The 21994-nt window shown below is 46.3% G+C and overlaps 4 protein-coding genes across 4 annotated transcripts; 3 read left to right on the forward strand and 1 right to left on the reverse strand.

Annotated features, from left to right (window-relative positions):
* Nucleotides 1–8559: 8559 nt before the first annotated feature.
* On the forward strand, nt 8560–9382 carry LOC104584010 (BTB/POZ and MATH domain-containing protein 2-like). The gene is given in 2 exon segments (XM_014900450.2): nt 8560–8613; nt 8726–9382. Coding segments are annotated over 2 exon segments (711 nt in total).
* A 3898-nt stretch (nt 9383–13280) lies between these two features.
* On the reverse strand, nt 13281–15621 carry LOC100833085 (histone-lysine N-methyltransferase family member SUVH2). The gene has a single exon (XM_010235906.3). The coding sequence runs from the start codon at nt 15553–15555 to the stop codon at nt 13714–13716; it is 1842 nt and encodes a 613-aa protein (XP_010234208.1). The 5' UTR covers nt 15556–15621; the 3' UTR covers nt 13281–13713.
* A 1656-nt stretch (nt 15622–17277) lies between these two features.
* On the forward strand, nt 17278–19878 carry LOC100842156 (monothiol glutaredoxin-S10). The gene is made up of 5 exons (XM_003573179.4): nt 17278–17599; nt 17699–17772; nt 18627–18701; nt 18972–18998; nt 19486–19878. Exons 1-5 carry the CDS (start codon nt 17346–17348, stop codon nt 19560–19562), a joined length of 507 nt encoding a protein of 168 aa, XP_003573227.1. The 5' UTR covers nt 17278–17345; the 3' UTR covers nt 19563–19878.
* Nucleotides 19879–20516: 638 nt separating this feature from the next.
* LOC100842466 (GDSL esterase/lipase At5g33370) lies at nt 20517–21940 on the forward strand. Its single transcript, XM_003573180.3, has one exon. It carries the CDS (start codon nt 20580–20582, stop codon nt 21705–21707), a length of 1128 nt encoding a protein of 375 aa, XP_003573228.1. The 5' UTR covers nt 20517–20579; the 3' UTR covers nt 21708–21940.
* Nucleotides 21941–21994: the final 54 nt, after the last annotated feature.

Consider the following 21994-nt stretch of genomic DNA (forward strand, 5'->3'; position numbering starts at 1 on the left):
ATTATACTACAAAAACTGAGCTTATTTTGTGATCGATTTAGTTGGAATACTAGTATTTATGTCCACAATTTAATTGTTGTGTGGTGGGTGTGTGAACAACATAACTTGAACACAGACGAGTGTGCACACTTCTTATGTGGTGAGTATACAAATGATTGTTACTGGTCCTAGTTAATCCTGCATCTTGATTGAGTCCACAATCACATCTTCAAGTGTTTTAGAAATTCTATGGCTCAAACATTTTCAACGTACCATGTCGTTTCTTTTGGATGAACTCCCAACACACTTGATTGATTCAGGAATAAATATCACGAAACCACGACAGTTACATCCGCACTATCACCTAACCACAACTTTTGAGTTTTTTTTTTCCGAGAACCACCACTTCTTGGGATGGCTCTGGCCGTTTCCCCATATCCGAGCCTTGATCGATCTTAACACTTTAACAACGAAACTGTCCACCCAGGCCCGCATGTGAGTGCTGATTGGGTTATCTCCTCATTGTCCTTGGCTCTGACGAGCAGCCGCCGTCGATGTCTAGCTATACCTCGATCTGCTGATTCTTCCGTCCACCCAAAAGATTAAGAGCTAGCTAGAGGCTTGAGGCAGCTTAATGGAGCAGGGGGCGGCGCCATCGAGCAGCACGAGCACCAATAGTAGCCAGAGCACGCCTGCCCACCACCATCCCTTCTACTACGTTGCGCCGCCACCGCCGTCATTCATGGGCTCGCAGGGGATGGCTTTCCCGGCGGGGCTCCGTCTTCGTTGACTGGGGTGGTGGTCGTGGCTGAGGCGGAGAAGAAGGTGGTGACGAAGCGGCCGAGAAAGGACAGGCACACAAAGGTGGACGGGTGCGGTCGGCGGATCCGGATGCCGGCGGGTGCTCCAGCTCACCCGTGAGCTCGGCCACAAGACCGACAGTGAGTGCCCCAGCAGGCCGAGCCAGCCATCGTCGCCACCACCGTCCCCACCAACTGCTCCTCCCTTGCTGCTGCCACCCTCCGCTCTGGCAACCACTCCTCGTCCTCGCGCGGCGCAGCCTTCCAGCATCTCCTGCCGCCGTTGTACCACGCCCCGCCAAGGCACCAACTGCTCCTCCCTCGCCGGCAACCACTCCTCGTCGTCCTCCTGCGGCGCAGACTTCCACCAGCACCCGCTGCCGCTGTAGCATGACATCTCCGCCATGGCCATGCTCGGGTTCCACGACCACCACCAGCAGCAGCCTCAACTGCAAGATCCTGGCGTGGGGATCGAGTTCGTTAGGAAGCGGTACAGGGAGGAAAGGGAAGCTGACAGAGAACCGCTTCAAGGAAAACGAGCAGGCGGCACAGAAGCCCAAGCCAGCTCCATCTCTGGCGGCGCCAGCACCTGGTGCTATTTCAGGGGCAATGTCGTCCGTGTGGGTGGCGCTGACCAGCGGCGGAGGCGCGTTCTGGATGCAGATGACGTGGGTAGTCAGCCCGTACGTGCGGGCCTGGGTGGTCAAGAGTGGCCAAGGCTCGGATTTGGGGGAACGGCCAGGGCCAGCCCAAGAAGTGGTGGTTCTCAGCCAAAAAACTCAAAACTTGTGGTTAGCATAATTGGTCCTTGGGCAATAGAGCAGCTGAGTTAATTAAGGTATATGTGTTAGAACTTAAGATTCATTAGGCTAGGCCTAAACATGCACTGGTAATTATTTAGAGCACTAACAGTAGATAAAATAGAGAAGTTCATACGTGGGATGGAGGACCATGCCATTGTCGTGGAGTCGGTGGAGAGATGAAGCAGTGGCGACGCCGTAGAGGAAGTAAGGAAAGTAGTCGACGGAGGGATTCTAGTGAATCTTCTCCTTCCTTTCGGTCGCCACCTGCACTGCCCCGGAACGGGAGCAGAAAGCTCGGGGCTTCCCGTCGTAGACAGTGCTTTCCCAGATCGGTTTTGGGTTTAGGGTTTCGGGATTTCGTGGGCAAAACGAGAATGAGAGTCACGTCGACGTCTGCTGCCGATTTTCTTTCTTATATAGCACTGCACGACAGGGGACCAGAACCATCGATTGGTTTTGGCACCCCCAATCAGGGTGCGTATCGTTAGTTGGGATAAGGCCACGAACGTTGGTTCGTGGGCCCCACCCTTATCCTAATCCCTTCTGACTCGGTCTAAGCCAAGATCAACCAACATTTTCCCTCTTGATCGTTAGGCTTATTTACATTCGTCCCTTTCCACAGGAATATCATACCAAAGTAAGGTGTTACAATGACCGATAAAATGTCTTTGAAACTCAATACTTATAGTATAGCAGCCTGTTTCAAAAGATAACATTTTTCTTATTGGGAGTGGTTCCTTTTATTGGTCCCTTAAATTTCCAGGATCATTCGGCTTCCAGTAGTCCCATGGCGGCAACATGATCACGAAAAATACTGGGTGGTAAGCCCTTGGTTAGCGGATCCGCAAGCATATGAGTAGTGTTGATATGCCTGACATCAATGGTTTGATTCTGGATTCTATCTTTCACAACATGATACTTTATGTCAATGTGCTTGGCAGCAGCACTTAACTTGTTGTTACTCATATAGAAAACTGTGGGTGCGATAACATTATCGCAGTACAACACCAGTGGGTTAGAAATGTTGTCTACCACTTTGAGTCCGGGAATAAATTTCTTTAGCCATACAGCCTGCCCAGTGGCCTCATAACATGCTACAAATTCTACTTGCATCGTAGATGAAGCGGTCAAAGTTTGCTTGGAGCCTTTCCACGATATGGTTCCCCCAGCGAGTGTGAATATATAACCTGACGTGGATTTTTTACTATCCACACACCCGGCAAAATCAGCATCTGAATAACCAACTACTTCCAGGTTATCAGATTTTTGATACGTTAGCATGTAATTTTTAGTACCTTGCATATAACGCAAGACTTTCTTTGCGGCCTTCCAGTGGTCTGGTCCTGGATTCGATTGGTATCTGCCAAGCATCCCGGTAACATAAGATAAGTCAGGGCGTGTACATACTTGTGCATACGTAATGCTTCCGACAGCTGAAGCGTAAGGAACATGCTTCATTTGATCAGTTTCAATTTGGTTTCTGGGGCATTGAAATGTCCCAAACTTATCGCCCTTGACTACAGGAGCAGGTGAGGAGGAGCACTTGTGCATATTGTATTTCTTCAGTACCCTCTCAAAGTATGCTTTCTGTGATAGTCCCAATGTGCATTTAGACCTATCTTGATGAATCTCAATGCCAAGGACATACGAGGCTTCACCGAGATCTTTCATATCAAAATTAGATGACAGAATATTCTTGGTTTCATATAGCATATCCTTATCGCTACATGCCAACAATATGTCATCCACATACAGGACTAAAAGTGTGAAGCGACTGCCTTTAAGTTTGATGTATATGCAGTTGTCCACAACATTTTCCATAAAGCCAAAAGTTCGGATCACTTCATCGAACTTGAGGTACCCATTGTCTTGAAGCTTGCTTCAAGCCATAAATCGACTTCTTTAGACGACATGCTAAATGTTCTTTCCCTTCCACCACAAAATGTTCCGGTTGAGTCATGTATACATCTTCATTTAAATCGCCATTTAGGAATGCCGTTTTAACGTCCATTTGATGTAGCTCTAGATCATAATGAGCAACTAATTCCATAACGATTCTAAAAGAATCCTTGGATGACACAGGAGAAAAAGTCTTGTTGTAATCGATTCCCTCTCGCTGTGTAAACCCTTTTGCGACGAGCCTTGCTTTATGTCTTTCGACATTCCCTTTGGAGTCATATTTAGTTTTGTAGACCCACTTGCAGCCTACCCTTTTAGCTCCATTGGGAATTTCTACTAAGTCCCAAACATTATTTGTCTCCATAGATTTCAACTCGTCCTCCATGGCAGTTACCCACTTAGACGAGTTTTCGCTTTTGATCGCTTCCTTATATGAGGATGGGTCCTCCACCTTTCCAACATCATTTATATCCTCACTCATAAAAGTGACATAATCATCTGGGTTGGCCTTCTTTCTTTCACGCTGTGATCTCCTCACAAGAGGTGATGGTGGAGGATCATTTTCTGGTTGAGGATTCTCATTTTCTTGGTCTCCAGTTGGCTGGGGATCTTCTTCTGTTTTAGGATCTCCATTTGGTTGACCGCCTGAGCGACAAACCTCAGGTTCAACATTGCGTGTCACGTTAATATTTCGTATTGGGAGATAAATCTCTTGGATGGCTGGGGACGGGACACATACCCGTTTCTTCTCAAGATTAATTTCCGTGACTTCATTATCCTCAAAAATACCGCTTGTCGGGTCTCCACAAATTTAGTGGTGTGTCCCGGACAATAAAAACGGTATCCCTTTCCCCTATGAGGGTATCCAATAAAATGACAACTTATCGTTTTTGGATCTAATTTCTTAAGTTGTGGATTGAAAATTCTTGCTTCTGCAGGACAGCTCCACACACGCAAATAGTTTAAACTCGGCTTCTTTCCCGTCCACATCTCATAAGGTGTGTTCGGTGCTGACTTTGTTGGAGCGAGATTTAATATGTGCGCAGCTGTCTTTAGGGCCTCCATCCATAGGCTAACGGGCAAACTTGCATGACTGAGCATACTTCGCACCATATCCATGAGCGTGCGATTGCGACGCTCAGCCACACCATTTTGCTGAGGTTCACCAGGCATTGAATATTGGGCAATAATCACATTTTCAGCTAGAAATTTTGCAAAAGGTCCTGAAATTTGCCCATAAGGAGCGTGCATTCCATAATATTCTCCCCCACGATCAGAACGTACAACTTTGATCTTTTCATTTAATTGATTTTCAACTTCGGCTTTAAATATCTTAAATTTGTCCAAAGCTTCAGATCGTTCACGTATGGGGTAAACTCTTAGAAATGACATGTTTGGTGGGAGGAGGGATTACCGAAGAGGTCTTAGCCATAAGGCACTTGGGTGAGCAGTTCTTGTTCTCATTGGGGGAGTCGAAGAGAGATGGAAGTGAAGGAGCAATGGCAATGTTCGCCCTCTCTGTGGACTCTTCATCATCATCATCTTCTTCACCCGAAGTATATTCTTCTTGAACAAGAAGCATTTTTGGTTGCCTCTTCTTCGTTGGCTACTTGTGGAAGGAGGGCTTGGTCTTCCCCTTAAGTATAAGGCGTCCACTATTCTCTTCCCTCTTCTCATAGATACATTCTGCAACGAAATGGTCATTGTTACCACAATTATAACATTTACGAGATCTTTGACCTTTGGGCTTGGAGCGTGAAGCTCTCTTGTTGTTGTAGAAGTTGTTGGGGTTGAAGGTGTTGGTCTTGACAAACTTCTTGTTCTTCCAAAAAGCTTGGGCCGCAAAAGCCATGTGATCACTAAACTCATAGTGGCAATTTTCTTCCGTGATCTCAACCTCTTCTTGTTGGGGTGCTTCACATGGAGTTGAGGTGAGAGTCACGTTGGCCTTCAATGCAAGGCTTGAGCTTTGTGAGAGGAACTTGGCTCGAATGAGATTGTCCTCGGAGGTCTTCTTGAGAATATCCATAACTACAAACTCTCCCATCACTTGACTTGGAGTCAAGCTATAATAGTCCGTTCTTTGCCTTATCATTGCAGCATGAACCTCTCGGTGTGGGGAGATGGCTTCTATGAATAAACACTTGAGCCATTCATCATTTATGTCACGACTTCCGTGGTCCTTCATCTTGGCTCCAAGAGTGATGACTCTCCTATAAAGCTCATCCGGAACCTCTCCATCCTTCATGAAGAAGTTTTTGCACTCGTTGATGACCACTTCAAACTTTGACTTCCTAACACTCTCATTGTTGTCAAAGTGGTCACCAATGAGCTTCCAAGCATCTCTAGCGGAATCAACTCCACGGACAAATGTTTTATACTCCAAGGGTAGAGCCTTTAAGAGTATTCCAATGGCATGCTCATTGAGTTGATTGTCCACATACTCTCTCGGTGACAAGTTTTTTGGATCATGAACAAAGTAACCTTCTTCAACAATTCTCCACAACTCCGTTGATGTGCTCTTGAAGTGAGTCCTCATGGAATGAAACCAATCAACGTAATTAGTAGAGGTTAGCATGGGGGGTTCACCTTGATTATAAATAGGTGGCAAATTATGGTGGCGATGATTATATTGAGGTGGAGGAGCCACCTCACTATACAAAGGTAGAGACGCCACGAATGCTCACTCTATTCTCCAACTCACCACACCACAAAGGTGGGATGAGCTCTCACAACACCACAAAGGTGAGGTGAGTTCCACTAATGGCTTCCTTGAGGGCGAACGCCGAACCCTTAAAAACTTGACCGGGGCAAACTCCACAATTCAATAGGAGGCTCCCAATCCAAGCCTCAAGCTACTCACACCAAGGGAGAGCTCGAGGTGACCGCTTCCGTCTAGAGTTCCCAACAATCCAAGAGAAACGAAATCCACAAAGAAAATAAGGGGAATCAACTTTTTGACTTGGTGAAACCCTAGGGCAAGATCTTCTCTTCCAATTCTCAAAGAATCAAGAGTTGGGAGTGGCTAGGGAGGGAGATTTTGAAGATTTAAGCTTGAGGTGTTCTTGAATGGTGTTGGGGTGTTCTTGGCTATGGAAACGGTCTATTAGCTCGTTGGGGACGAAGGGGTACTTATATGGGATCCCAAAAATCGAGCCATTATGCACTGCGCTGGGATAGGCCGGAACTTCTGCTAAATATCCAGAACTTCTGGCTGACCGGAAGTTCCGGTTATTCACCGGAAGTTCCACATATTCCTCCGAAACTAACAGAGAGCACCCGGAGGTTCGGACGGAAGTTCACCCGGAACTTCCGCCGCCTGGAATCCAAAATAGCCTAAAACACAACTTGAAACATGTTTTCGACAAACACCTTTTTGGGTAGGCTTTTTAGTGGGTGCAATATGGTGTGGATGTGTACATGAAATTGATTCACCCGTTACTTTCCCTTGTGGATCCCCTCTTAATAGTACGGATGTCTTACGACTCAAATCAACCGAAAAAGCCGCTAAACACCGCTACGCTTCTTTCCTTTTTAGGGGTCCACAACTCATCTTGTGTCGAGTTCTTTATAAAATCTAAAATACTTAGCACAAGATAAGATAACCATACATGTTGTCATCACCACCAAAACTACTTAGGGAGAAATGCCCTTTCAACGATGCCATTGTCGTGGAGTCGGTGGAGAGATGAAGCAGTGGCGACGTCGTAGAGGAAGTAGGGGAAGTAGTTGACGGAGGGGTTCTAGTGAAGCTTCTCCTTCCTTCCGGTCGCCACCTGCACTGCCCCGGAACAGAAGCAGAAAGCTCGGGCCTTCCCGTCGTAGACAGTGCTTTCCCAGATCGGTTTTGGGTTTAGGGTTTCGGGATTTCGTGGGCAAAACGAGAACGAGAGTCAAGTCGACGTCTGCTGCCGATTCCCTTTCTTATATAGCACTGCACGACGGGGGATCAGAACCATCGATTGGTTTTGGCACCACCAATCAGGTGCGTATCGTTAGTTGGGATAAGGCCACGAACGTTGGTTCGTGGGCCCCACTCGGTCTAAGCCAAGATCAACCAACAATATGTACTAGTACATGATAGAAGTTTTGCATTTTGGAGGGGTTGCCCCATGCTGGTCTAGTGGTCTACCTATTCTGAGCGATCAATATTGCTGCGTGTCGTAGATTGACTGCAACAATATGTGATTGTAGCCCCAAACTTGTTTTCCTAATTAAACCATCCATAATTCTAACCTTGATTCCATGCCTAATTGATATAAATATTTAATGCTGTGACTATCATGTTGCTTTTAGAACATCAAAAGATATTTCTCAACCTCAGATCGTTGTCCCATCCAGAAAAATCTTTGTATGTTGGCTTTGAAGCCTTCTACAAGATATAGAGAAGTTTATTTTTTGACTGAAAACAGTATGAGAAGCTCCTACCGTGATATATTAATTATAATAAAGTTTTACAGATTACATATGTACATATTCAGGGACATGCCCCTATTATTCTAGAAAAGACCTATCAACTACAAGATATAGAGAATTGCAAAGCCTTCACACAAAAATTTATAGAGAATTGATAAATGTGTTAACAAGCAAGAAAATAATGAATTTCTACACGTGTCTATATGCAAATTGTTTGAATCCAACAGCTAGCTACCTGACATAATTGAATCATTGAAAACAAAAACTGCCAGACGTCCCTCTGTTTTTGCCAATACTGCAAAATACTATATTATTCTTAAACTGTGGTATTCCATGCCTACAAGTTTTAATACAGTGGTCTTCAAATATTTTGCATCCAAACATAACCTGTCTATTTTCTTCATCTATTATATACTATGCTCGATCCTCAGATCAGATCTCTAATGTCTCTTCCTGGTTGTGGGCTAATCAGGATGGGGTCTGAATCAACCAACACTGCGTCCAGGTGCGTCGTGGAGAAGGTGACGAGAACACACGTTTTCCAGATCGCCGGGTACAGTCTGCACAAGGGCATGGCCGTCGGCGATTGTGTCCACTCCGCCACCTTCACTGTCGCCGGCTACGACTGGTCCTCCAGAATCTACCCCAACTGACGAGACGGGATGGACCTAGGTTATGTGGTCGTAACAGTTGACCTCATGACCGAGAATGCCGTGGTGCGGACCTTGTATGATCTCACGTCAGGTTCCGGCTCCATCCGGGAAGGTATTCACCCTACAGTCTTCGACACTAGTACTCTGCTGCTGGTGATTCTAGTAGTGCTGTCAGCATAATCTTACCAACAGGACACTTGAGAATGGCTACCTTCAGAAGGATCTCTCGGTGAAATGGGTGCTTACGGTCATCAAAGACTCAAACTTGGCAGAAACCGTTACGGAGTGCTCTGGAATCGAGGTGCTGCCATCAGACATCACTCACCATTTTGGCAAGCTGTTGGAAGATAAAGAGGAAGCAGACAACACTTTCACCGTCGGAGGGGAGACCTTCTGAGGCACATAAGATTTTGCTTGCGGGGCAATGAGGGAGGCGAGGATGCTGTATGTGGTCATCAAAGACATGCAGCCCACTGTTTTCAAGGCTCTTCAGAATTTCATCTATACCGATTCACTACCTGACTTTGGTGATCTTGTGGACATTATCGGGCATTTACTGGTGGCTGCTGATTGGTATGCCATAGACAGGCTCAAGCTCATTTATCAAGACATCCTTTACAAGAATCTTGATGTGGAGTATGGGGCGATTACATTTGCTTTAGCTGATCAGCACAGCTGTGAGAAGCTGAAGGATGCTTGCATTCAGTTTATTACCTCTGCAGATAGGATGGATGCACGGTTATGCAAGTCTCGAAGATCTCAGTCTTCTGTCTTAGTAGACGTGTTCGAGAAGACAAGGAGGTTTGAGCAGAGCATAGATTCTCAATTCTAGTAACCAGCAAGTTTATTACATATATTATATGAATATCTTGCTAGTATGTTCCCAGATCATCGCATTTTGCGACTAGGTACATACTCTGGTGGTAAGTATAGTTTTCTTGCATCACCTTTTGTAATGCGTTGGATGCATAAATCGTCGAACATTAATGCGTGATATCACCTTCTATAATGTGTAGGATACATATCGCCAAACATCGATGTGTAATATCACCATTTGTAATGTGCTGGATACATAAACCATCAAACATCAATGACCTTTTTTAATGTGCTGGATACATATCATCGAACATTAATGTGTGATATCGCCTAATGTGTTGGGTAAATAAATCGTCAAACATCAATGTGTGATACCATCTACTGTAATGTGTTGGGCTCATAAATCTTTGGACATCAATGTGTGATACTGTGATGGGAATGAATCAACATGAGATAACAGGGCCATGTTATGGAGGGAACATAATAACCCCACAAATTGCAGCTACTCTTTTTATTCAGAGAACACAAGCACCTTTCTCAGATACATTCTGGAGCAAAATGAACAATAAAACTAGAAAAACTTGGCAGTTCACATGATCTTGCAAGGATACTTTCTGCTTCATTCAACTGACGGCAGACATTCAAGAAACTGACTGAAGTGCAGTTGGCCACCAGAAGCTTGATGCCCACGAGGATCAACCCAATAGAGGATCTGTCGCGAAGTAAAGTTCAATCACTGCACCAAAGAGAGAGACAGTCAGAAGCAAAGATCACCTTGACAAAACCTTCATCACGGACTAGGGCAGCAGCACGACATAGAGCAAGTGAGTGCTTCAGCTCATCCAGGTGAGCTGAAACATTCAAGCACTGACCTCTGTGGTCCTGAATCACAAATATGCCACATCCCTAGTGCAAGAACCCTGGCCTGGCCTGGATGCAAGTGACAGGAACTCGGACGACCAGTGTTCAGTCGAAGTGTTTCTCCTCTCCTTGAAAATCAGATGGAAGGCCACTCCCCTGTGAACCGCACGCAGCCAGAAAACTTGCTGTACATCCCAGGTTGTATGCCAATTTGAACCTCCAGAATCCGAGCTACAACATCTTCAGAAAAGAAAGCCTGGACTGTGTCATTATCCCATGTACCAGTTTCTGGATTCAGAAGGGTGCTAACATTCGCACTAGCTGGAAGAGGAAGAATCTGATGGATGGATCGCAGCTGTGGCGGGACGCTTGGAATCCAACAATCAGAAAGGATTTTCACTGAGGCACCATCCCCTACCCCCATCGCACACGTTACTTGAGAAAAATACCTATCCATGCTGTGGTAGCACGCCAATAATCGCTCTATGGGAAATACCTGACCTTTAGGATCCGAGCACATAAGGAATCGGGTTATGTAACTAGTCCCCAGCCCTGTCTCCCCAACATCACCTGGTTGAACAGTTCCAGATCGCCGAAGCCCATGCATGCCTCACAACTTGAGGGATGATAACCAGTCCCACCAACGCCGATACATTTTCTTCTTCCCTGCTTCAAAGCCCTCCAGTGATTAGCAATTGTCACTCAGTCACTCTCATCTTTTCACAGGTGCTGACAGGTAGTTGGAAATAGCTCATGACATATGCTGGAATCACCTGGATAACCGACTTCAACATCAACTCTGTACCAGCATGTGATAGTGGACAATCCAACCACCCATTAACTCGTTTCCACACATTATCAAGCAAGAAACTGAAAGTAGCAGTAGGAGAGCGACTAAACCGCCATTAGCATGCCCAGATAAGTATCTTGATTGAACTCCCAGCCAGCATTTTACATTCTGCTTGACATGTTCGGCACAATGATTGCCAATGAAGATAGATGATATGCCGAGGTTAATTTTCTGTGCCAACCCCTCGCAATAAAGTTGAAGAGTATCTTTGAGGGCATCCACGCTTTGTGAGTCACTCTTAGCAAAGAAGATACTGTCATCCGCAAAGGGGTGGTGAGAGATTGCAGGCCCTAGTCTGCCACTGTGAATACTGAATACCATGAAGATCACCTCGTTCCTCCCCACTGAGCAGAAGACTGGAGAGCCCTTCCATGCATAGAAGAAAAAAAGGACTAATAGGGTTCCCCTGCCAGAGAGCCCTCCAAACTTGAAAGATTATTAGAATCCACACTGTGGTTATATCAGCAATTAAAACTTTGACCTTTGAGGATTCCTATTTTAGAAAGTATTTATGCAATCAATTAACCTGATGTCCACACTTTCTTGGAGCAACCATCTGTAAGATTCTCATGTGTAGCTCTTCAGTACCACATCTAAGTCAGGAAATTGAAAATTTCAAGTTTTTTAGGCTGGTTCATCCTGAAGAACTTCACAGAAGCATCCCAACAGCCAGTATTTTCAAAACATATCAATCTAGTGGCTTGTAAGCCATCTATCATTACCATTTTCAACAGAAGAGTAGAAACAAAAGTTAATATATGTAACATGATACGGTTTCATAAAGCTATTCTGGTATACCAATTATAATAGGTCCATTATAACAACACACTCCACAAATGAGGTGCTATCATAATTTAAAATTGCATTTATCAAATATGAAGGTAGCCCAGTACCAAAAATGACCAATTACACCAGTTCATTTGCGACTGATGAGATAGGAACAATTAGGACAACTAATCATTATTGACAAGAGATAACGAATGAAGCTTCAAACATATTCAACATAGTGTCAAGATACGAACCGAGCCAAATAATGATCGCCATATAACCCTTACCTAGGGAGTTCAAACTGATGATCATCCTCCGACCTAACAGGTTAAGAAGCTTTTCGCTCCATTTTTAACCACCTGCAGTGTTCTGTTCATATAAAGTACCCAACAAAGCAGCAGAAGTGTATAATTACAAGTTTACAACTGATGGTTTATACTGCCACCAACAGCAAGAGTAATTAGCTGCACGGCAGATTCTTTCTTGGAAACGATAACATTATCATGTGAGCTTTATTAGCAGACCAATATTAATTATAAAATATTAATATTCTGAAATGTTATATTAGGTCAGTAGACATATTTATTTTGTGTGGCTTGGTTGTAAAAATAAACACAACCACAGACCGATATAGACTCTTGTTTCCTTTCCATTTCTGATTCATTGCTTCTCTTCTCAGTTGAAATGACAGATAAAAAGTACAGCTACATAATTTCACAAAGTCCCTTGGCATAAGAGCAGATAGGAAAAAGAAGTGCTGTGTGGATGTTTTACAAACCTATGCTGGAGGATGCGCCCGAAACAATACAATCAAGTGAGATGAATGCAAGGCTGAAACGAAATTGAATGCAGAGCAGACTCAGTACTCACTCTCCATTCTCCATATGATAAGTGCATTCAGTACTTGCAACAGATTTTCTCTGCCATGGTGATTCACACCATATTATCACATGAAAAGTATACTTGCAAAATTTGATACAAATATATGATCACGTGTGTCCTGCGCAAAAAAAAAACTGATATATAGTTTGTGAGCAGTGAATACTATGCTATTTAGAGACACAAAATTTGCACCATTGTTTACAGGTATACATGATAAACATCCATGTATTTTCTTGAAACATTTCATAACTTTCTCAGCAGGCCAAGAGGACTGGGTCAAGATAAATATTTTTAGCTCAGTATAATCAATCAGTCAGGCCTTCTGGGCTTCTTCGACTTTATGGTACTACTACAGCTACTATACTCAGCACCAAATGATGCAGCATCCAACACACATGAAGTAGTTGAACATTCCTGAGTCACCAACCATACCACACATGAGATGACATCATCATCACTCAACATGCCGATGAACTGACTTAGAACAGCACATACTACGTACACCCTCCTTGCCTGAGTATCATTTTTAAGCTCCCAACAGTACATCAAACTCAGTGATCAAGCTTGATAATCAATCAATATATCTTTTGCGCATTTTAAATAAATCCACAGACGATGCAAAAGAGAAAGGTGCTTGGCTACAAGATAAGATAAATTCTTGAATTTAAACATGTTTGTGATTGTACTGGAGAACCAGAAACAGCTAAAGATCTAGCATGCTTTCTGCAAGCAAGCCTAGCTACAACCAGAACAGCTAGCACTAGCAAAAGAATGACGTGCTAGCAACTGAACTTGTGCAACTACAGATACGAATGGCAACAGCAAGGCACTCCCCCTCTGTTTCACAATTCAGGGACGAAACCTCAAAATGGAAAGCATTATATTTTCCTTACCAACACTACCAAAACAGTCCACTGATAAACTATGAAAGCCACCACGAGCTTCACAATGCAGCTTCCGCACATCCACTCAAACTTCTCACTGATTTACTGAGTAATACCATAGTCAACGCTGAGCTCCCGCAACGGTGGGATGGTATCCATGGCAAACACCATCAGGTGTGGGAAGGACAAGTTTTCATTGCCCCGGATAACAAGCTGGACAAACACGTTGGGAATGGAGCTGTGGCTAATGTAGCTTGCAAAGTTCCTCCTCTGGGACACGTCGAGCACGTAGTCTGGTCCTTGGAAAGGGTGGGATGGGGCCTTCTTCTGGTCTGGAAACACAGCAGAGGCATCTCCCCACTCTTTCCATCTCTCGGGGAACCTCCTTGGATCAATGAAGCTGCCCTGATCCATTGACGCATCACAGGCTGCAACCACATCACCGCTGAACTCACATACAAATGCTCCTGGTTGTATCAAGTCTAGTGTCCTGACACCCCACCCCGTCTCCTTGGACCTGAACAGCTCCAGCTGATGCTTCATTCCTCGCTGGGTCGCCCGGTTCAAGCAGCTCATGGTGCAATCACAAAGACCACCGCACTCATACACGACTCGCCTCCCCCTGACAAGGGTGCCATCCTCATTGTACACAGGACCTCCACTGTTCTTCCTCGCGCAGCTGCACTTGGACCCACACGTCCCACCCAGACAATGGCAACCCTTATGCCGCCTCACTGGCCCGAGGATAGGGGGCAACGGGAACTCAGGGTGTGTAATGTACTCAAAGTGAAGAGGAGAGCTGACATTGTCCACATTGTTGCGGACAGGGACACGGAACAGCTCCTTGCCATTTGATAGGTCCAGCGATATGTAGCCAGGTGGGCAGACCTGGGATGCAAGCTTGTCCTTGATATCCTTGGCCATGCACCAGGTGCTGCTGCCAAGCTGGTCCTGGCCAGCGATACGCATGAGCTTGAAGGTGCAGACGCTGGGACCTGACTTGCCCGGGCCATAGCTGGAGCTGACGACATTGTACAGGCCGTCGTATACATAAACCTTGCTGCTGGGGCTGGCTTGGCATGGGTGGCAGCGGATGACGCGTACCTCGACGCCGTAAACGTAGCTGTTGTGGAGCGCGAGGTTGCCGCCACTGTCGGCCTTCTGGTCTTCATGGTGCTCGACGCGGTTGCGCGGGCGGCCGCCGCTGCCGGTGTAGACGAGGACGTCGCCGCTGTCGTGGTCGTCGTGGTAGACGCCGGAGGACACGATGCTTGTGGCGACTGGGTGGCCCTCGCGGACGAGACCGGCGGGGACGAAGGAGATGCCGGACTGCGTGGTGCGGTGGAGCCCGACGACGCACAGCTCGGCGCGGTAGAAGAAGGAGTCGCCGACGGAGACGCCCGGGATGGCCCCGACGATGCGCGGCTCCCGGTAGAGGGAGAGGCCCTGGACGCGCATGGCGTTGCAGGCGCGCAAGTCGATGCGGTTGCGCGGGGCGTCGGGGAGCGGGTGGCGGGCGAAGTGGACGCGGAGCGCCTCGAAGGTGAGGCGCGCGGCGCGGACTTGAGAGCGGGAGTAGATGTAGTCCTGGGCCGTGGCGGTGGAGGCGCGCATCATCTGGTTGCCCTGCCGGTTCCTCTTCTTCCCGGTGGATGATGCAGAGGCGACGATGGCGGACTGCGGCGGCGGCGGCGGAAGGGATCCCTTTCCGGCCGGTGGGAGGTAGAGATTGGCGGCGCAAAGGCGGTGTTGTGGGTCAGGGGAGGGCTCAAGCTGCTGCTGGCGGTGGGGATCGAAATGCTCCAGGGCAAGATCAGCGGGCGGCGCCGCGTCGGGCTCGGCCTTAGGGTTGGGAAGCATCTGCTGCGGCTGCGTGGGGAGGGGCGCGTCGGGCTCGGGCTTAGGGATGAGAAGATGCGGCGGCGGCAGCGGCGGCGGCGCCATTAGCTCAGTGAGTCACAAGCGAAGTGTGCTTTGGAGCGGAACGGGAGGAGCCAAGGCACGGACACACACACAAGACCGCAACGCGAAGGCCGTTACTTTTTTTATAGCGGGTTTCCTATAAATTAGTTTCGTCTTAATTAGTCACCAATTTTTCGTCTTAATTAGACATATGGAAATCTTTTATGATGCCAACAATAAATGACCTTTATTTATACTCACAGGTTTCTTCCATTTAATATTTAATATTTCAATTATTATATTACTCCCTCCCACCGATTCATATTACTTGTCATAGTTTTGTCCGGATACACATGTAAATTCTCGACAGCTCTGTCTAGACACACATGTAAATCCTCGATTTCGTAGTTAATATTCGATCGAAAATGAGCCACTTCCAAATTGAAGCGTTTCACTTATTTCGGATCTTATCAACTCCTTTTGTTTTCAAAAAATCAATCACTAAAAGAAAAGGAGCTAAAGTGTCCAAAGATTTGTTGAACGATCTCTCTTTGTTTACACACAAAACACAAAAAAAGTTATATGCACCATAATACAAAATGAGGGAAGCACTTGGAGTACATTGCAAAGAGTCAAAGACCAAACCTTAAACGTTGTTACTTTCAATAACAGATTTTCTCTTCCAAATTAATTAGTGATAATTTTTTCGTTCACTTCCGATAGTAGCCGTGGGTAGGGTAACGAATAAACGAGCTCATTTATACTCGTTGGTTTTTTCATTTAGTTTTTTATATTTTCAATATTATATTGGTATTTAGTTTGCATATCATTTATTAAATATCAGATTAGGTATATCTTCTTGTTCTAGTTATTGCCGAGCAGTAATTAATAAAAGTAGGGAAGTCTCTCATTTCGAAATTACTCCTCGGTCAAAGACGAGCAACCTCCAAACCGAAGCACATCATTTATTACGGTTCTTATCAACTCTCTTTGTTTCCACATCATCTATACTACAAAAAAGAGCCAAATCATTCAAGGATTGGTCCAACAATCTTTTTTTTTACAATCTTGAAGGATCTCTTATTTTTCGCAACTCGAAAGGTATCTTTGTGTTTCCTCTTCCTAATGGTGATTGGTGAATGAAGAGGCAATGTTGGTGGAGTTGGAATGCGGCTGCAAAAGAGGAGGAGCGAATCCTACTCCAAGTAGCGGCAAACGTGAGCGTGTCGCCATGGAGTTGATGGGTGATACTATCGTTGTAGGGCTCGAGCTATCGGAGGTTGATATCGCATTTCTCCAAAGTAAATGTGGTGAGGGCGTCTAGGGCAGCCTTTAGGGTGAGCAAAATGTATTGTTTTTAATAAGAAAATTCTTTTAGAAAGACAATTAGAAAACAGTTTTTGTACACCAAAAATTCTCCACAAAGAGAATTTGAAAACATAAACCCTTCCTCATAAACCCTAACTCATGTCTTTAGGAAAGGATTGGCGAATCTAAATTTTACGTAGCCAGTCCACAACCATCACCGGGGTTACATGAAACCGTGAGAAGGCAATTTTTTCTTACAGTAGAAGATGTTTTAGGATTTATTTAGTTGTCGTTTTCTTCGACTTTTTTTTAGGGAAATTAGTTTTTTTAGGAGGGTAGAAATTAGTTGGGTGGGCCTGGACTTGTAGATGCAAAATTGAGAGCTCGATGGGCCGGGTATGGGCTGGCTGGGCCGTAAGCGGATGGGATCTCACGCATCCCCAAGGAAAAAGAAATAGCCAAACGTGGTGGTGAAGAGAAGAGAGCATCCCATCGCCGTCGCCGTGGAGATTCCGTCGCCACAAATGCCGCCGCCGCCGTGCCTGACCCTCTGCCGCCTCCCCGCGGCCAACCTCGGCCTCCCTTGGTCGGCCCCGTCCCTGCCCATCACCCGCATCGCACTCGCCGCTCGTCGCGCCAGGGCCGTCGCCGCCAGGGCATCCTCTTCCTCATCCTCCTCCTCGTCGACGGACTCCTCCTTCGGCTCGCGGATGGAGGACTCCGTCAAGAAGACGCTCGCCGACAACCCCGTCGTAATCTACTCCAAGTCCTGGTGCTCGTAAGAAGAACCGATTGATTCCCCATCTTCCGTGCGACCGATTCATTGATTGATTCCCCCTTTCGTGTTCTGCTCCGGTGCTTACGCTCCACGCCGCAGGTATTCCATGGAGGTCAAGGGTCTCTTCAAGCGGATCGGCGTGCAGCCCCATGTCATCGAGCTCGACCATCTCGGTTCGCTCCTCTTTCCTATTCTTCTTATTCTTCAAGTGGATTGTCTGTTGCTATTGCTATTGCTATTGGGGAATTTCGTCTCACTTCTTTCCAGGATGAACTGTATCAATATATAGGTTCAATGTACAGTACTTTCGTCTGATTATACTCAAGAATGACTCAAGATGATAAACCTGGTCCTTCCAGTCATTGTGTGGGCAATGCCACTCAACTGAACTAGCAGTTTGGGGATTTTAGATGAATATATGTTCTGATGTCCAAACCATTTCAAGTTTGCATTGCTATGCTCCTCCTATATACTATTCAACTGGCTATTCCTCTAAGGGATTGCCTACAACCCCTTTGTTAGAATTAACACGAGGACACGGCTAGTTGATACATAAAGGTCACCTTACTCTTTTTTATTTTAGTCCAAAACTTGATTAACTTTGTGGGGAAAAGCATACTAGTTTTTCTCCCTCTACCTTGAATTGTGAACCATCACCTTCCCGCCCCACCAACGTCACATTGCCTTTCAAAATCACTCATGGCATGGTACTCTTCTCCAGAGTTCTGAGTCAAGGGACTTGCACACACACATAAATCAGCAACCGAACAGCCACTGAAATATCTGATGCCAATGTGTGTGAGGGTTTCAAGTATTTTTTATCCTTCCATGGTTTCAGTGTTACCAATTTAGTTGCCATGTTTGCATATTAGAGCAGGCACAAAACCTTGCTCATTTTGTGTCATTGCGCTTTACATAGTTACGTACAGTAAGGAAAAAGCAATGTGTAGGTTTCAAAAGGCAATGGTTTTTTATGTCAATGTGCATCTTGGTATTATTGTGAAACTGAGAGATCGTATCTTTTCAGGCGCTCAGGGACCACAACTGCAAAAGGTGCTAGAGAGGTTAACTGGACAGTCTACTGTTCCTAATGTTTTCATCGGTATGTCAATTTTTTTCCTTCTTTGCGCTAATACTTACCTGTGTCTTCCACTTTTATCCATGACCTTAGTAGCATAAATACTTTCCCCAAATTAACTAGCGTTATCTCTAATGATGTTTTTAATAAGAAAAAATGTGCATAGGTACATTTTCCCTTTGCCTGTTGCAATTTGTCAATGGGCCGGAATTTACACGTACAAGCGTGCACATACCTGTTAGGATTCATGTGCGCCAAGCAGATTTCTGAGTAAATCTTCTGTCTTGTTTTCAGGTGGAAAGCACATTGGTGGCTGTACAGGTACTTACACATGTGTTCTGTGTTGAATACTGATCAACCTTTACTGTCATACTCGACATATACTGTTTAGTGATGTCCGTGCCTCCCCGTAAATACTAGTTCAGAGTAAATCGTGCACACTAACTGAGCGGTGCTCGATTCTCCTCCTAAGTTATTCTTGTGTTAGATAAAAATAACCTGAGCCGTGGTTTCATTTGTTTGCTGCTCCAGTTGTGTATTCTATTAGCATTTAGTGTTTACTACGACCACAGTGGAAAGTGACAAACTAGGTGATGATGAATTCATGTTCTGTAACTAGCTCATCAAGACTATGTTTAAAGTTTATTTGCTGGCTATCTGCATACTGGGCTGCACTACTTTTAGGACGAAAAACTGTAAATGCCAGGGCAACATATTTCCTCAGTGAGCAATGCATCGTGCTTGTAATTTTCACAGTTGGACAAAGTAATCCTTGGCTGCTCACGGTGTTGTTATCCTCATTCTGTAGATACTGTGAAGCTTTATCGCAAAGGGGAGCTAGCTACGATGCTGTCAGAATTGGATATCGAAGTGAACAGCTCATGATGACAATTTGAGGTTTATTTGATTCGTGGCTTCATGTACTGAGATTTGCTTGCAGATCCATCTTGACTTTGAGGGGAACTGATGGTGTTTGTGCATCTATGTTAGTAGCCAGTTAATTTTGGTTCGTCTAATGTATATCTGTTTGCCTATCAATGCCTGTGGCACGCTTGATAAAAGGCGTAGACTTGACTTACTGCTGGCAATGGTTGTGTTTGCTGTCTCGTGTCGAGGGTGAACCAGAACGAAAAGGATGAATCTGTGTATGGCCAGTTTTACTGTCAATGTTGAAATTGTGAATCGATTTGTGGTTGTTGGATCATTGGCGCACGCAGATGCAGTTATTCACCGATGAAGAGGGTGCGGATTAAATGGCCTGAAAAATGGGGTGTTGGGTCTGTTACGCGAGGACAGTACTTGCTCCTATATTCAGATAGGCCTGCAGTTACACTAGTGCTGCGAGTGCACTTAAAACATGCACAAGAATGTGCATCTCTCTCTTACCATTTCTAACTCTATCCATATATAGCTTAGCTGGTTACGTGAAAATACACCGGATGCAGTTAACCTGTGCGTGCATCCTGACTCCAACTTGTATGCAATCAAATATATAGATAGAGCCTATTATCATCATGTGTGGAATTTCATTTTTGGCCTGAGAGTGATGCCAACAGGATGGATGATGCAATGCGCAAATTAGATATGTCAAAAATAAACAAGCTAGGTCATAGTCATGTGAAAAAGAAATCAAGGCCGTTGTCATCATAAGTAGAGTGTAGAGGATCTGAGGTCAGTTTCATTAGTTGACGAACACACTAACTATATAGCGATGTCGCAGCAGAGGAGGTCAGTTTCACAGTATCTCCAGGACTCGGATACTCTGAAATGACATGCATGAAAACGAAAAATGACTTGAGCCGTCTAATTGAATGCGATGTATGCTGTGCAGAGGCTATAAATACCTAGCACTAGCATGCATGCAAGCAGTGCAGCGATCGAGCCTGCAAGAGAAAGCAAGCTATGGCCGCCATTGCCATTGCCTTCCTCCTCGTGCTTGTAGCAGCAGCAGCAGCAGCAGCAGCAATGGCGTCTGCAGCGTCAATAGGAACAGGTCCTCGTCCCTTCTTCGTGTTCGGCGACTCTCTCGTAGACAGCGGCAACAACAACTACCTGCTCACCACGGCCCGCGCCGACTCCCCACCCTACGGCCTGGACTACCCGACCCACCGGGCCACGGGCCGCTTCTCCAACGGCCTCAACGTCCCCGACATCATCAGCGAGCACCTGGGCTCCCCGCCGGTCCTCCCTTACCTCAGCCCACACCTCGACGGCCCAACCCTCCTCACGGGGGCCAACTTCGCCTCCGCCGGCGTCGGCATCCTCAACGACACCGGCATCCAGTTCGCCAACATCATCCGCATGCCCAAGCAGCTCCGCTACTTCCAGCAATACCAGACACGCCTCACACGCAGCCTCGCCGGAGACGCCGCCGCCGCTCGCCGACTTGTCCGATCCGCCCTGGTGCTCATCACGCTCGGCGGCAACGACTTCGTCAACAACTACTACCTGGTGCCATTCTCTGCCAGGTCACGCCAGTTCTCGCTGCCGGACTACGTCCGCTACCTCATCGCCGAGTACCGCAAGATCCTCCGGCAGCTCTACGACCTCGGGGCCCGCCGCGTGCTCGTCACGGGCTCCGGCCCGATCGGCTGCGCGCCGGCCGAGCTCGCCACGAGGAGCGCCAACGGGGAGTGCGACATCGAGCTGCAGCGGGCCGCGGCGCTGTATAACCCGCAGCTGGTGGCCATGACAAGGGAGCTCAACGCCGGCTACGGCGCCGACGTGTTCGTGGCAGTCAACGCCTACCGGATGCACATGGACTTCATCTCGGCGCCGGCGGCCTACGGGTTCCTGACGTCCAAGGTGGCATGCTGTGGCCAGGGACCTTACAATGGCGTCGGCCTCTGCACTGCGCTGTCCAGCGTCTGCCCGGACAGGTCGCTGTATGCCTTCTGGGACAACTTCCACCCTACTGAGAGGGCCAACAGGATCATCGTTAGCCAGTTCATGGTTGGCTCGCCGGAGTACATGCACCCGCTCAACCTCTCCACCATCCTCGCCGTTGATGCTGCCGCCGCAATGCCGTGATCTGGTTTTCTTTTCTCTAGATTGTTAATCAGTGTTCAAGCTTGCATGCATAAGATGGCAACCTACGGCCAGTACTTAGAAGCCATGTAGAATAAAGCTGCTGAATAAGCAGAGTACCCTACCCTGGATCTTCAATTCAGTTCCATCCACCTACTACTAGTCAAGCGATAATATGTAGTAATAATCAGGATGCGTTTATCTATGTGTAATTGATGATTTTACATCTTCGGAAATGAGAATGCTCCAGCCATCCTAATCACTGGCTACACACAAGATCAGTCAAAGGA

This window comes from Brachypodium distachyon, chromosome 3 (assembly GCF_000005505.3).
Source record: "Brachypodium distachyon strain Bd21 chromosome 3, Brachypodium_distachyon_v3.0, whole genome shotgun sequence".
NCBI lineage: Eukaryota > Viridiplantae > Streptophyta > Magnoliopsida > Poales > Poaceae > Brachypodium > Brachypodium distachyon.